This window comes from Solanum lycopersicum, chromosome 1 (genome assembly GCF_036512215.1).
Source record: "Solanum lycopersicum chromosome 1, SLM_r2.1".
NCBI lineage: Eukaryota > Viridiplantae > Streptophyta > Magnoliopsida > Solanales > Solanaceae > Solanum > Solanum lycopersicum.
The window spans coordinates 90,731,916-90,746,349 of record NC_090800.1 but is presented as its reverse complement, the minus strand read 5'-3'; the positions used below and the strand labels follow the sequence as shown (position 1 = coordinate 90,746,349).

Genomic DNA, 14,434 nt, shown 5'->3' with positions numbered 1-14,434 from the left:
GATTTCAACATTTGATATTTTTAATAAAAAGTCAGCGATTTTAGTTTAAAAAAATAAATTCGATAAAATCGCTATTGAGACAGCGATTTTAATTGAACAGAGCAATTTTGTCCTTTTGATTAAAAATAATTTTGATATGTTGTTTGATTTTTTGAAAAAAAAAAAGTTATCCTTTTAATTCCGGATTCAACTTACTAATGCGGACTCAAAGAACTTCTAAACATTGTCACTCAAATATTTCCATTAGAATGATAACATACGAGATTTAATTTGTAATCTTAAAAATAAGATATGTTTATGTCATAATGGATAAAAGATGATCTAGTAATATATTTTATATGTAAATAGCGTATATAATTTAAATTCAGAAAATCTTTATAAGTAATCATAACGAGGGAAAAAATGTATTAAACTGAATAGAAATTACAAACAGCACTCAAACTATGCATTAAAACATGATACTATTGTTATTTTTATGATATTCAGACCAACTTACGGCGCACCTCATTTTACCCTACCATCGAATAACTTTAAGATTACTCCATTATTATGATATTAGTATCTTAATGTTTTAAAATAGCAAAAACTAGACAATGACATTTACCATCAAATTCAAGTTGAAGGATAACCGTGTTTTCACATATAATTAAATTTAATTACATGCCCTTGATAGACCGCATTTGCATGCATGTGACCCAAACAATGAACAAGTTTTGTTTATTTCCTTAATTTCCACAAGTAATTAAGAATTATTAACAGTCAATTACTCTAATATTTGAATTTAGCAGAAGAATCAAACGTCGTCTTGAAATTGTTTAATTCGTGTCAAACATAGTATTGACTCAGAATCTTTAAATACTAATGATACAATTAGCTAGCTGTACTAAATAATTTTTACCTATTAATTTGATAGTATACTTAATACATACCAAACTTTGCAGGTTTTACCTATAAATATGCATGCATTGATTATAGCTTAGTCCAACAACTCGCAATAATAATCCCTACAATTTTTTTTATAAAACAACGCATGCATGGAAACTGTGAAGATGGAACATTTTTTACCTTGGCTGGTGATTTTTTTTCTTGTTTGTTGTTCAGGTTCGTAATTAAGCCTAGCCTTGTTGATAATTAAACATTATTTCAAAACCTTTTATATGAATTATATATATCAACTTTCTCATTTTTTTAGGGGTTGAAGTTTGTGGTGAAGACTATGACTATAGTTTCACATCTGAGGTAAAACGCTTTCCCACCCTAGGCAGTAATATTTTATTTATAAACCTGGAAGATTTTTTGAATTCTGGAATTTCTAAATATACGATTTCAAATTACATACACCAATAGTATAAATATTTTTATACTAATTAAGTGTAATTTAACTTCTTGTAATAATATTGACGCAAAAAAAAAAAATTGTTGTAATAGGTGACTCGCTCGATTGTGTTTTACAAATATTAATACAAAATTACCATGCATATGCTTCCAGTGTTTAGCAGATCCCCTTAGTGCTCAATACAACGGAGGAATAGTTGTGAATCCAAACTTCAATGAGGGACTCAATGGCTGGAGAAAATCTGGATTTGCAAATATAGCCACTAGGATGTCCAATAATACAAATAACACTTTCATTGTGGCTACTAACAGAAAAGGACCCCTTCATGGTTTTACCCAAAAATATTTCTTGAAAAAAGATACTTACTACGTCACTTCAGGTACTATGATATAATTTTTACTTACTCAATAAATTTTAATCCGCTCATTTGACACTCGTATAATTTGCAGCTTGGGTGCAAGTGAGCCATGCAGATGGAATAATAGACGCTCATGTGGCTCTAGCAGTCAGAGGACCACTTGGAATTCAACGTACTGGATGGGCTATTGCTCGTTCTGGCTGCTGGTCTATGCTAAAAGGTGGCTTAATAATACTAACTACTTCAGCTCATGTGGACTTATATCTTGAGGTGAGTTATTTTTTTACCTTTTATATTCAAAAAAAAAAAGAGATGTAATACACAAACGTGCGTTTTAACTTAATATTAGTTAACATCTAATACCGTCCATCTTTGAGCGTGTACAGTTAAACTTGCAATAAATTGTTTGAACAAGCAATGTATGATTCTTATTTCCTAGTTATACTAAATTCAACTTTGTTTAATTATTTTCACTTGTATTTATTTCTAGGCCAACAATACAGCTATTGAGTTATGGGCAGATAGCATATCAGTAAAACCATTTTCCCAAGAGGAATGGAAATTTCATCAACATCAAAGTACAGAGAAGGTAAATGACTCGAGTAAAATTTTATTTACTGTGGGTTGGATCTAGCTTAAAAGTCATGAATTCACATAAATCAATTACTTTGTTTCAAATTCTGTATATGTATTTACAAAAATCTGTAATAATAACACGTTGCAGATACGTAAAGCTAAAGTGAAAATCCAAGCAGTGGATTCTCATGGCCAACCATTACCAAACGCAACGGTCTCCCTGGCACAACAAAAGAACAATTTCCCATTTGGCAATGCAATAAGCCAACATATCCTCAACAATAAAGCCTATCAAGATTGGTTTACATCACGATTCAAGTACACGGTTTTCGAGAATGAAATGAAATGGTATGCCAACGAGAAAATCCAGGGCAAACAGGACTACAACATGGCGGATGCCATGCTTAGTCTTGTCCAAAAACATAACATTCAAGTCCGCGGCCACAACATTTTCTGGAACAACCTCCTGAACATGCCCTCGTGGACGCGTTCTCTTTCACCAGCACAGCTCGCTGCAGCTGCATCGAGAAGGATAAATTCGGTGATGAATCAATACTTAGGCCAACTTATGCACTGGGATGTTGTGAACGAAAACGTCCATTTTTCATTTTTAGAGAACATACTGGGGAAAAATGCGTCTGCTGTTTATTACAAGAAGGCTAATGAAATCGATAGCAGGGCTATTCCATTCTTGAATGATTTCAATACAATTGAACATGGATTTGATGGAACTTCAAATCCAGCAAAGTACTTGGAAAAAATTCGAGATCTTCGATCCCACGGTTATAATGGACCGTTGGGAATTGGGGTGCAGGGGCATTTTGTCAAACCAAATTTACCTTATATAAGATCTTCTCTTGATATGCTTGCTTCAGCTGGATTACCAATTTGGATCACTGAGTTAGATGTTGCAAACACCACCAATCAGGTAATTTTCAAGTCTTTTGCATAATTTCACTGTTTACGATTTTCAACCGATACTGATTATACATTTATTACAGGCCAAATACATAAACAGATCTCTAAAGTTGTTGGTAGTTTTCCCTCAAGTATCTTAACTATGCTATTTTCCTATTGAATCATTCAACCCCCGTATATAATTTGTTTCTTTGAAATACTGTTGGCTGATGTAGGACCAAATTTAACGAGAGGTATTGATAGAGGATACATATGTTGTTCCAAAACTCATTAGTCCAATTGACAGTGAAAATATTTGAAAATAATTGTGTTGTCATTTGAACACGTTAGGAAAAAAGAGACTAACACATAGTTTGTCTTCATTCGTGCAATCAAAATCATTACTATACAAACACAACTGAAGACATTTACAACAGAAAAGTCAATCAAAATCAGCCAACGGTGTTTAAAAGGAACAAATTATGAGTGGTTCAATTATTCAATAGGAAAATGACGTAGTTGAAATACCTGAGGAGAAAAACCCAACAAATTTAGAAATTTGTTTATGAGTTTGGCCTATTTTATTTTTTTTGATAACAACTGTAAAAGATTTGGCCTATATTATATTGACATGAATTATACATAATAATTTGTAATTTGTTTTTGTGAATAAAATTCAGTAATCATACATGAAATTAATCTTTAAAATTGGACAGGAGGTATATTTGGAAGAAATCATAAGGGAGGTTCATGCACATCCAGGATTGAAAGGAATAATGATATGGGCACCATGGGGTCCTAAAGGATGTTATAGAATGTGTTTGACTGATAATAATTTCAAGAATTTGGCTACTGGAGATATTGTTGATAAGATTATTAAAGAATGGAGTCATCAAGGTTTTTCTGGTACTACTAATGAAAATGGCATTATTGAAACTTCACTTTTTCATGGAGAATATCAAGTTGAAATCAATCATCATGAAAAACAAACATATGCCTTGATGACTCAGAAACTTAAAGTGGAAGCACAAAAGGATGAAACAAAGGAAAATTCACATTACACAATTTTTGTTTGACACTATTTACTCTAAATTAAGTATTGATTTTGGTTCTAATAGATAAATTTAATTTGATATTGGCGTAATGGTGTGTGCGCAATAAATTTCTAGTTAAGCAGATTTTTATCTTTAATTGTTTTATATATGCTTTTTTGAATCCTTCTACCTGAATTTTCATAAAACGTAATGAATTATCATTGTGTTATATTAAATTTATATTGTTATATCTTATTTGATATTTTCTCGTATAAAGGGGTCCAAAAAATATATATTTTAATTAATTGAAAGTTAAATACGCACATCTAAACAACCAAATTAGATTCTTTTAAAAAAAAATTATAATGATATTATGATTATTGTGTAACTTATAGTTTTACAAAATAAAACTTTGTTGCTTTAAAATGGTATCTAATACGCATATATGAGTGTTACGTTGGTGAGAAATTTCACTATAACTTAGCGAAATTGTTTTATAAATCCACACTCACAAGTTATTAATGCATAATTATACTTAGGAATTTAATTTGATCAAATACAATGTAACTAAAAAAGTTTTCCCTTTTTTCTTTTTTAATTATAAACAAAAAATTGGGATCAATTTAAAATAGAGTAAACACTTATGTCGTGAGCTAAAAAGAGGTCTGATTTGGAATTTAAATTTTCAAAAAAATGAAAAAAAATTATGGCTAAGGTTGTAGAACTTAATATAGATATACCTTAAGGCTTAAACAATCAAATTCCATTTATTATTTTGATTCAGAAAAATATTTAGGTTTGTCCATTTCCTCAAGAGTTGGAATCACGATAATAATTAGTAATTGGTCAAAATTTAAAGACATACATGTACACAAATTAACTAATCTTAAAATATACCTTAATAAGACTTAAAAATCTTTGACTTTGAATCCCCCAAAAAAGTAAAAAAAATAATTGATTTTCATTCGCAATCAATTGTATTTAAGCCTAATAAACTAGTTAGTTTGAAAATATTTGACTTACAATTACCGAAAGGGAAATATAGTTGATTCAAATACTTCATCAATTTAAGCCTTGTGAACTCTTACACACTATAAATAATACTGAAGTTGAACACTTATGCATATCATTACTTGCATTTTAACACCATCTCAAGGTAAATGTAATTTATTAGTAATTCTTAGTTCCCAATAAGGAGAGGAACAGTACAAGGAATTTATTTACTCAACTAATGTTTACATCAAAATTTTCCCTATCATTTATTTGTGATTTATATAATTGTTAGATTTAGATATTAAATTACACTAATTTTCTCCTCATAGTAATTATCTATTTGTAAATGCAGACTATTTTGCTGTGGATATCATGAAAATACAAGTTCTAGTTCTAGTGTCATATTATTTACTGCTTGCTTCAATAGGTTTGTATCTCCTCCTTTTTTCCATTTAAGTCTGTTTGGTACGAAGAAAAATAGTTTCGAAGTTTTTATACATTTTTTATGACATATGTTACTTTATGACTCGATTGTTATATGATTGGCAGGTTTTGAAGTTTATGCGAAGGACTATGACTACAGTTATACGGCCGAGGTATATATATAATTTTTTTTCTGCTTTAAGCCATTTACAAGAATAGAAAAATTTACTTAAATATATTGTCTCGTTGATTAGCTAACTAATTACTGATCATTTGTCATGATCTTTTTATTTATGTATGTAGTGTTTAGAAAGCCCTCTTAAACCTCAATATAATGGAGGAATAGTGGTAAATCCAGAATTTAATGACGGATTAACTGGATGGACCCTTTCCGGGGATGCTAAAATTGAACACAACGTTGCAAATGATGGAAATAAATTCATCGTCGCCTCAAAGAGAAAAGGACCATATCATGGTTTCTCACAAGAGTTTCAATTGGAAAAAGACAAGTTCTATGTGATTTCTGGTACTACTCTCAACAATTATAAGCGTGAATTGTATATACATATCTTATATATTCGTCTGATTAATTTTTAGTTCAAGTATTGATGAATGACAAACGAGATATATTTAATCTCTAGGATGGGTACAAGTGAATCATGGCGATGATGCCAATGTAGCAGTTATATTCAAGACGCAAAGTGGTTATCAACATGCTGCTTGGGGGATTGCTAAATGTGGTTGTTGGTCTATGTTTAAGGGTGGTTTAGTTGTCAATGCATCTGGTCCTGCTCAACTCTATTTTGAGGTAAAAAAAGAAATTAGTTATCGATATCATTAATCATATTTATAATAATAAACTTGATTACATGAATATCGTTAATTAGTTATTCTCCATCTTTTCTTTTTCCTAGACCAATAATACGGAAATTGACATATGGGTAGACAGTATTTCAGTACAATCATTTAGCCAAGAAGAGTGGACGTCTCATCAAACTCAAACCATTGAAAAGGTACAAAATTGAACTTTGAAAAGTTTACAACTCTATGCTCTTCTTCACTTTATATATTTGTTCGATTTCATTTCTTGTAATATTACGTAGGTACGCAAAAGCAAAGTGGCAATTCAATCAGTGGACTCGCAAGGCAAGGCTTTACCTAATGCGACAATCTCTTTGATACAAGGAAGAGCCAATTTCCCATTTGGTTGTGCAATCAACAAAAACATTCTCAACAACAATGCTTATCAAAATTGGTTCTTCTCGAGATTCAAGTACACGGTATTTGAAGATGAAATGAAATGGTACAGTAATGAAAATACTCAAGGCAAAGTAGACTACTCAACTTCTGATGCAATGGTCAATTTATGCAAGAGCAAAGGTGTTAGTATCCGAGGCCAAAGTGTTCTTTGGGACGACCAAAAATTTCAGCCAAATTGGGTCCCTGCATTGTCTCCACAACAACTCTCTGTTGCTGCTGGAAAAAGGGTTGCATCCGTTGTTAGGAAATATAAAGGCCAACTTCTTCATTGGGATGTTATGAATGAAAATCTTCACTTCAAATTCTTCGAGAGTAAACTTGGTCCAAGTGCATCTGCTACCTTTTATCATCTGGCTTCACAATTTGATAACAAAACACCTCTGTTTTTGAACGATTATAATACCATAGAAGTGCCAAGTGACGGACAATCATCACCAGCTAATTATCTTAATATGATAAAACAAGTGAGAACAGGAGGATACACAGGCACTCTTGGAATTGGATTAGAAGGACATTTTGGCGCTCCGTCCATACCTTATATCAGGGCCGGACTCGATACACTAGCTTCTGCAAAATTGCCCATGTGGATCACTGAGTTGGATGTTAGACCAGAGCAAAATCAGGTAAATTGATTAAATTACGTCAATGAATACACAATATATATATTACATAATAGTTGGTAACAGTTTTTTTCCCCTTTTGGCAGGCACAAGTGTTAGATCAAGTTATAAAGGAGATAGTTGGACACCCAGCAGTTCAAGGATTAATAATTTGGTCAGCATGGAAACCAAAAGGATGTTTCAGAATGTGTTTAACTGATAACAATTTCAAAAATCTACCCACTGGTGATGTTGTGGACAAAGCTCGTGCAACTTTATCACATGAGGGTTTGATTGGGACTACAAATGCCGAGGGTTATTTCGAGACTTCATTATTCCATGGAGATTATAAACCCATTATTACTCATACTTCCATGCCTGATTCGTTCTTTCACCATAATTTGACAGTTACGCCCACAGCTGAAAGTGATGAGAAATTATTACAAAGTTACCGCTGCATAAGACTATAAAAGACCATAGGGAGTATATGTATAGTAAATCTATAAATAATCTTATGAATACAAAAGTTGAATGAAAGAACAACTCTTTTTTTTATTATTATCAACATGTTAACGCAAACATATTTTGAGATGCCTTACATAATATTTTCTAAAATAAGTACTTCATTTATTAGTTATATATAGCTCTGATTGGAAAAATTACCTAAATGAAATTATGTAAGAGTGTGGTGTGTTATATTGATCATTGTTTTGCCTATCTCGACTCAGTACTTCAGGTATTTGAGGTTAGTTATATATATAGTATATTTTAGCACTCTTTTCAATAAAAGTATAAATAATTTTTTGAACAAATTGTGATGGCTAACTAGTTTGTCCTAATTCAACTTGTTTAATCATTTTCACTTTTTTTTCTTTTATATAGTATAGGCCAACAATACATCTAGCCAAATAGCCATCGAGTTATGGCCTATGGGCATTACAAGATATCAGTAAAACCATTTCCTCAAGAAGCTAAAAGTGAAAGATTCGTCAAATATCAAAGCATACAAAGGTAAAAAAATAGAAATATATATCTTTGATACAAGATCCTTTTCTATTGCTAAATAAAATAATTGGTTTACAATTACATCACGATTAAGAACGAAATGAAATTGTATCATTAAGTCAAAATAACTTTTAAATTTTTTATGTAGTGTTCGAATAAATAAAAAATATATATTTATTTTAAATTAAAGAGACAAAAATAATTCAATAATCAAAAGTTATAAGTCTATACAGACAGAATCCCAACCTCTGAGTCATAAGTTATAATGTCATTCAAAATTTTAATAGGCTCTAACCTGTTTGTTTAGACTTTTATAGAATAGGGTATTTGAAACAATTTATTATGTAGCAAAAATATATTTTGACAATGATATTCAAGATTTAAGAGGTGATCACCTCATAAAAAGATAATCATTGCTAACAAATATATGATATTCCGCATTTACTAACATATTTAAATTCACCTTATAATATAAAACATTTTAATAGTTTTAAATTCTATTATCAAAAAATAAATATTCAAACGTAACATCTTATCCAATTAATTCCATAATCGTCCTCATATCTAATTGATTCCTTTATCTGTTATCTAATCAATTCCCTAATCTTTAATAATTTCCATACGAAAAACTAATTTAAAATATATTTTTATAGAATTAGTTCTAGTACTCGTGCGCTCGATATAATTAAATTTAATCTAATCATAACAAATTTTATGAATTAAAGTAGCAAACATGTTTCGATATTTTATAGATTAAGGTATTTGGAATAATTCATTATGTCGCAAAAGTATATTTTGGCAATGATATTCAAAATTTAAAAGGTGATGTGGCCTGATAAAAGATAAAATTATTCTTAACAAATATGTAATATTTCGCATTAGCTAAAATATTCAAATTCACCTTATGAAACATTTAAATAGTTTTAAATCCAGTTACCAAGTATAAAATATTCAAACGTAACATCTTATCCAGTTAATTTCCCAATCCCCCTCATATCTAATTGATTCCTTTATCTATTATCTAATTAATGCCCTATTCTTTAGTGTTTTCCATACAAGTTACTAATTTAAAATATTTTTTTATAGAATTAGTCTAGCGTGCGGCCGATATAAATAAATTTAAATATTTAATCCTAACAAATTTTATGAATTAAAGTAGCAAAAATGTTTAGATACTTCATAGAATAAGGCATTTGAAATAACTCACTGTCTAGCAAAAATATATTTTAGCAATGATTTTGAATTTCAGAAATACTATCACCTAAATAAGAAGAATATCATTTTTAAACAAAATATTCGAACTCATTCTCTTATCTAATTAAATTCCTATTCTTCCTCCTATCGAGTTAATTCCTCATTTTATTATATCTAATCAATTCCCTAATCCTTGTTTGATTTGCCTAAAATATTTTCCGTTTTTGTCATTCAAATTAATTTTAAGCCTAGTTTTACACTATAAATAGTGTTGATGTTGAACATCAAAAATATCATTACTTCATTTTTAACACTGTAAGTTAAAAAACAATTCTTAGTTCTCTAGTTCTTTGTTTGGAGGGGAGTGGTAGAGGGAATTTTTTTTTACTCAACTGATGTTTTATATCAAAACTTTTCTAATGATTTTTTTAATCATTATACTTGATTAAATTGTTAGATTTAGCATACATATGAAATGGTATGTTTTTAATACTTTTGTAACTTCAATTCTTTTTTTATTTCTTGCGATCTTACATGTACTAAATTTTGCATCATACATTTTTTTTTATTTTCATCATAATATATATAACAGGATTATATAGTAATTGTGTATTTGAAAATGCAGATTATTTTTCCATGGACATCATGAAACGAGAGTGTGCAGTTCTTGTGTTATGTTGTTTGCTGTTCATCTCGATAGGTTTGTATAATAATTTTAGAAAAACAAAATACCTTTTTTTCATGTATGTCTGAATAAATATTTTGAATTTTTTTTTCTTTAGTAAAACAAGTTTGTGTTATCTTATGATTTTATTTTTATGTTTGACAGGTTTTGAAGTCCATGCGCTAGATTATGACTATAGTTTTTCAGCGGAGGCATAATTTCATATTGTTCACTTTTTTTTTTCTCTTGTTGCTTAGCTTATCGTATACTAATTATTTTTTATGGCTCTTAATTTGTATTTCAGTGTTTGAAAACTCCTCTTAAACCTCAATATAATGGAGGGATCGTGACAAATCCAGAATTTAATGATGGATTAAATGGATGGGCTGTTTTTGGAGTTGCTAAAGTTGAGAACAATATTTCGAGCGATGGAAATAAATTCATTGTTGCCTCAGAGAGGAAAGGACCGTATCATGGGTTTTCACAAGAGTTTCAATTGGACAAAGACAAGTTCTACATAGTTTCAGGTACAAATATATCAATTTTCTGACGATTTAGATCAATTTTTTCTAATATATTATGTTTAATTTTAAAGGATGGGTACAAGTGAACCATGGTGATGATGCCACTGTAGCAGTCATTTTCAAGACACAAAGTGGTTATCAACATGCTGCTTGGGCTAATGCTAAGTCTGGTTGTTGGTCTATGTTTAAGGGTGGCTTAGTTGTCAATGTTTCTGGTCCTGCTCAACTCTATTTTGAGGTGATGAAATTTATTAATTTCCCTTATTGATCAAATCTATTTGACTAGTTACCATTTTTGTAATCGCTTGGTGTTTATCATATGAATAATGATATTTTCAATCTTTTTCCTTTTCCCAGACTAATAATACAGTAGTTGACATATGGATAGACAATATTTCAGTACAACCATTTAGCCAAGAAGAGTGGACATCCCATCAAACTCAAACCATTGAAAAGGTACACAATAGAACTTACCAATTAATTTGAAAAATTGTTACTCTATGCTCTTTTTCACTTTATATATTTGTTCGATTTCATTTCTTGTAATACTATGTAGGTACGCAAAAGCAAAGTGGCAGTTCAAGTAGTGGACTCGCAAGGCAAGGCTTTACCTAATGCGACAATCTCATTGATACAAGCAAGAGCCAATTTCCCATTTGGTTGTGCAATCAACAAGAACATTCTCAACAATAATGCTTACCAAAATTGGTTCTTCTCGAGATTCAAGTACACGGTATTTGAAGATGAAATGAAATGGTACAGTAATGAAAATACTCAAGGCAAAGTAGACTACTCAACTTCTGATGCGATGGTCAATTTATGCAAGAGCAAAGGTGTTAGTATCCGAGGCCAAAATGTTCTTTGGGACGACCAAAAATTTCAGCCAAATTGGGTCCCTGCATTGTCTCCACAACAACTCTCTGTTGCTGCTGGAAAAAGGGTTGCATCCGTTGTTAGGAAATATAAAGGCCAACTTCTTCATTGGGATGTCATGAATGAAAATCTTCACTTCAAATTCTTCGAGAGTAAACTTGGTCCAAGTGCATCTGCTACCTTTTATCGTCTGGCTTCACAATTTGATAACAAAACACCTCTGTTTTTGAACGATTATAATACCATAGAAGTGCCAAGTGACGGACAATCATCACCAGCTAATTATCTTAGTATGATAAAACAAGTGAGAACAGGAGGGTACGCAGGTACTCTTGGAATTGGATTAGAAGGACATTTTGGTGCTCCGTCCATACCTTATATCAGGGCCGGACTCGATACACTAGCTTCTGCGAAATTGCCCATGTGGATCACTGAGTTGGATGTTAGACCAGAGCAAAATCAGGTAAATTGATTAAATTACGTCAATGAAATACACAATATATATTCCATAATAGTTGGTAACAGTTTTTTTCCCCTTTTGGCAGGCACAAGTGTTAGATCAAGTTATAAAGGAGATAATTGCACACCCAGCAGTTCAAGGGTTGATAATTTGGTCAGCATGGAAACCAAATGGATGTTTCAGAATGTGTTTAACTGATAACAATTTCAAAAATCTACCCACTGGTGATGTTGTGGACAAAGCTCGTACGAGTTTATCCCATGAGGGTTTGATTGGGACTACAAACGCCGAGGGTTATTTCGAGACTTCACTATTTCATGGGGATTATAAGGCCATTGTTACTCATCCTTCCATAACGGATTCGTCCTTTCACCACAATTTGACAGTTACACCCATGGCTGAAAGTGATGAGAAATTATCATTGACTTACAAATTTACTGCTGCATAAGACTATTATTGGTCATACAAATCTATAAATAATGTTATGACGAATTCAAAAATTAAATGAAAGAATGACTCTTTTTCTATTATTGTCAACATGTTGACGCAAACATATTTCGATCAAATATCAGTAAAACCTAGCTAGTTGTCCCAATTCAACTTGTTTAATCATTTTAGTTTATATAGTATATGCCAATAGCCACTGAGTTATGGGCATACAACATATCATCAGTAAAATAATTTTCTCAGGAGGTTAAAAGTGGAAATTTAATCAAATATCCAAGCACTAAAAAGGTAAATAAATAGAAATATATATTCCTTTGATACAATATCCTGATCTGTTCTTAATTATAATTTATTTACAACATCAAGATTCAAGAATGAAATGAAAAATTGTATAATCGACGAGAATTGATGCCTTTATCTATTATTTAATCAATTCCTTATTATTTAGTGATTTCCACACTAATAAACTAATTTAAAATATACTTTTTATAGAATTAGTACTAGTACTCGTGCGGCCGATATAAATAAATTTAAATATTTAATCATAAAATTTTTTATGAATTAAAGTAGTTAATATGTTTAGATTTTATAGATTAACGTATTTAGAATAATTTATATACCAAAAATATATTTTGTCAAATGATGTTCAAAATTTAAGAGGTGACCTTGCTTGATAAAAAATAAATTATTCTTAACAAATATATAATATTTCACATTTGGTAAGATATTCAAATTCACCTTATGATATAAAACATTGGAATAGTTTTAAAATTCAGTTACCAGAAAATAAAATATTAAAACTAACATCTTATCCAATTAATTCCCTAATCCTGCTCATATCTAATTGATTCCTTTATCTATCATCTAATCAATTTCCTAATCTTTAGTAATTTCCATAGAAGTAACTAATTTAAGATATATTTTTATAGAATTAGTACTAGACTCGTGCGGGCCGATATAAATAAATTTAAATATTTAATATAACAAATTTTATGAATTAAAGTAGCAAATATGTTTAGATATTTTATTAAAAAAATAAGGTAGTTTGAATAATTCATTATGTAGCAAAAATATATATTTTAACAATGATTTTGAATTTCATAATAATATTAGCTACTTAAGAAGAAAATCATTCTTAGCAAATATGGTGGAGTAATATATTTCGTAATTGCTAAAACAATCAGTTTATCATATCAAACATTTGAATACATATATTTTTTAATTTAATTACTAGGAAATTAAACAAAATATTTAAACTCATTCTCTTATCTAATTAAATTACTATTCATCCTCCTATAGAGTTAATTCCTCATTCTAATATATCTAATCAATTCCCTAATCCTTGTTTGATTTGCCTAAAATATATTCCAATTTAGTCATTCTAATTCAATTTTAAGCTTAGTTTTATACTATAAATAGTGTTGATGTTGAACATTTCAAAAATATCATTACTTACCGTGTTAAGTTTTATCACTGTAAGTTGAAATAATTCTTAGTTCTCTAGATTATTTTCTTTGTTTGGCGTGGAGTGGTAGAGGGAATTTTTTTTAATTCAACTGATGTCTATATCAAAACATTTGCAATGATTTTTTTAATCGTTATATTTCATTTAATTGTTAGATTTAGCATAGGTATGAAACAGAATGTTTTTAATACTTCGTGACTTCAAACTAAAATCTTAAAAAGTTCGTTCTTTCTTTCTTCCGATCTAATATATACTAAATTTCTCATCATAATGTATAATGAATATAACAGAACTATATAATAATTGTATATTTGAAAATGCAGATT

At 30.1% G+C, this 14,434-nt stretch overlaps 4 protein-coding genes across 4 annotated transcripts; all 4 read left to right on the top strand.

Moving 5' to 3' along the window:
• The first annotated feature begins 1,034 nt into the window (after positions 1 to 1,034).
• LOC104645474 (endo-1,4-beta-xylanase 5-like) lies at positions 1,035 to 2,328 on the top strand. The gene is made up of 4 exons (XM_010317193.1): positions 1,035 to 1,073; positions 1,490 to 1,715; positions 1,786 to 1,964; positions 2,185 to 2,328. Exons 1-4 carry the CDS (start codon positions 1,035 to 1,037, stop codon positions 2,326 to 2,328), a joined length of 588 nt encoding a protein of 195 aa, XP_010315495.1.
• Positions 2,257 to 4,344, top strand: LOC104645406 (endo-1,4-beta-xylanase 5-like). Its single transcript, XM_010316874.4, has 2 exons — positions 2,257 to 3,198; positions 3,884 to 4,344. The coding sequence occupies exons 1-2, from the start codon at positions 2,611 to 2,613 to the stop codon at positions 4,241 to 4,243; spliced, it is 948 nt and encodes a 315-aa protein (XP_010315176.1). The 5' UTR covers positions 2,257 to 2,610; the 3' UTR covers positions 4,244 to 4,344.
• A 976-nt stretch (positions 4,345 to 5,320) lies between these two features.
• LOC104645405 (endo-1,4-beta-xylanase 5-like) lies at positions 5,321 to 8,034 on the top strand. Its single transcript, XM_026028968.1, has 8 exons — positions 5,321 to 5,357; positions 5,547 to 5,621; positions 5,744 to 5,790; positions 5,921 to 6,213; positions 6,254 to 6,425; positions 6,532 to 6,630; positions 6,721 to 7,500; positions 7,584 to 8,034. The coding sequence occupies exons 1-8, from the start codon at positions 5,321 to 5,323 to the stop codon at positions 7,944 to 7,946; spliced, it is 1,866 nt and encodes a 621-aa protein (XP_025884753.1). The 3' UTR covers positions 7,947 to 8,034.
• A 2,603-nt stretch (positions 8,035 to 10,637) lies between these two features.
• LOC101254648 (endo-1,4-beta-xylanase 5-like) lies at positions 10,638 to 12,744 on the top strand. Its single transcript, XM_069292942.1, has 5 exons — positions 10,638 to 10,866; positions 10,935 to 11,101; positions 11,221 to 11,319; positions 11,420 to 12,199; positions 12,282 to 12,744. Exons 2-5 carry the CDS (start codon positions 11,045 to 11,047, stop codon positions 12,642 to 12,644), a joined length of 1,299 nt encoding a protein of 432 aa, XP_069149043.1. The 5' UTR covers positions 10,638 to 10,866; positions 10,935 to 11,044; the 3' UTR covers positions 12,645 to 12,744.
• Positions 12,745 to 14,434: the final 1,690 nt, after the last annotated feature.

Excerpts from the sequence above, each read along its gene's own strand:
- LOC104645405 (XM_026028968.1), top strand. The coding sequence starts at position 5,321 with ATGCATATCATTACTTGCATTTTAACACCATCTCAAG. Across the intron at positions 6,426-6,531 it reads CTGCTCAACTCTATTTTGAG|ACCAATAATACGGAAATTGA; the intron begins GTAAAAAAAGAA and ends TCTTTTTCCTAG. Across the intron at positions 6,631-6,720 it reads AAACTCAAACCATTGAAAAG|GTACGCAAAAGCAAAGTGGC; the intron begins GTACAAAATTGA and ends AATATTACGTAG.
- LOC104645406 (XM_010316874.4), top strand. The coding sequence starts at position 2,611 with ATGAAATGGTATGCCAACGAGAAAATCCAGGGCAAACAGGACTACAAC. Across the intron at positions 3,199-3,883 it reads TTGCAAACACCACCAATCAG|GAGGTATATTTGGAAGAAAT; the intron begins GTAATTTTCAAG and ends AAAATTGGACAG.
- LOC104645474 (XM_010317193.1), top strand. The coding sequence starts at position 1,035 with ATGGAAACTGTGAAGATGGAACATTTTTTACCTTGGCTG. Across the intron at positions 1,074-1,489 it reads AACATTTTTTACCTTGGCTG|TGTTTAGCAGATCCCCTTAG; the intron begins GTGATTTTTTTT and ends ATATGCTTCCAG. Across the intron at positions 1,716-1,785 it reads TACTTACTACGTCACTTCAG|CTTGGGTGCAAGTGAGCCAT; the intron begins GTACTATGATAT and ends TATAATTTGCAG.
- LOC101254648 (XM_069292942.1), top strand. The coding sequence starts at position 11,045 with ATGTTTAAGGGTGGCTTAGTTGTCAATGTTTCTGGTCCTGCTCAACTC. Across the intron at positions 11,102-11,220 it reads CTGCTCAACTCTATTTTGAG|ACTAATAATACAGTAGTTGA; the intron begins GTGATGAAATTT and ends TCCTTTTCCCAG. Across the intron at positions 11,320-11,419 it reads AAACTCAAACCATTGAAAAG|GTACGCAAAAGCAAAGTGGC; the intron begins GTACACAATAGA and ends AATACTATGTAG.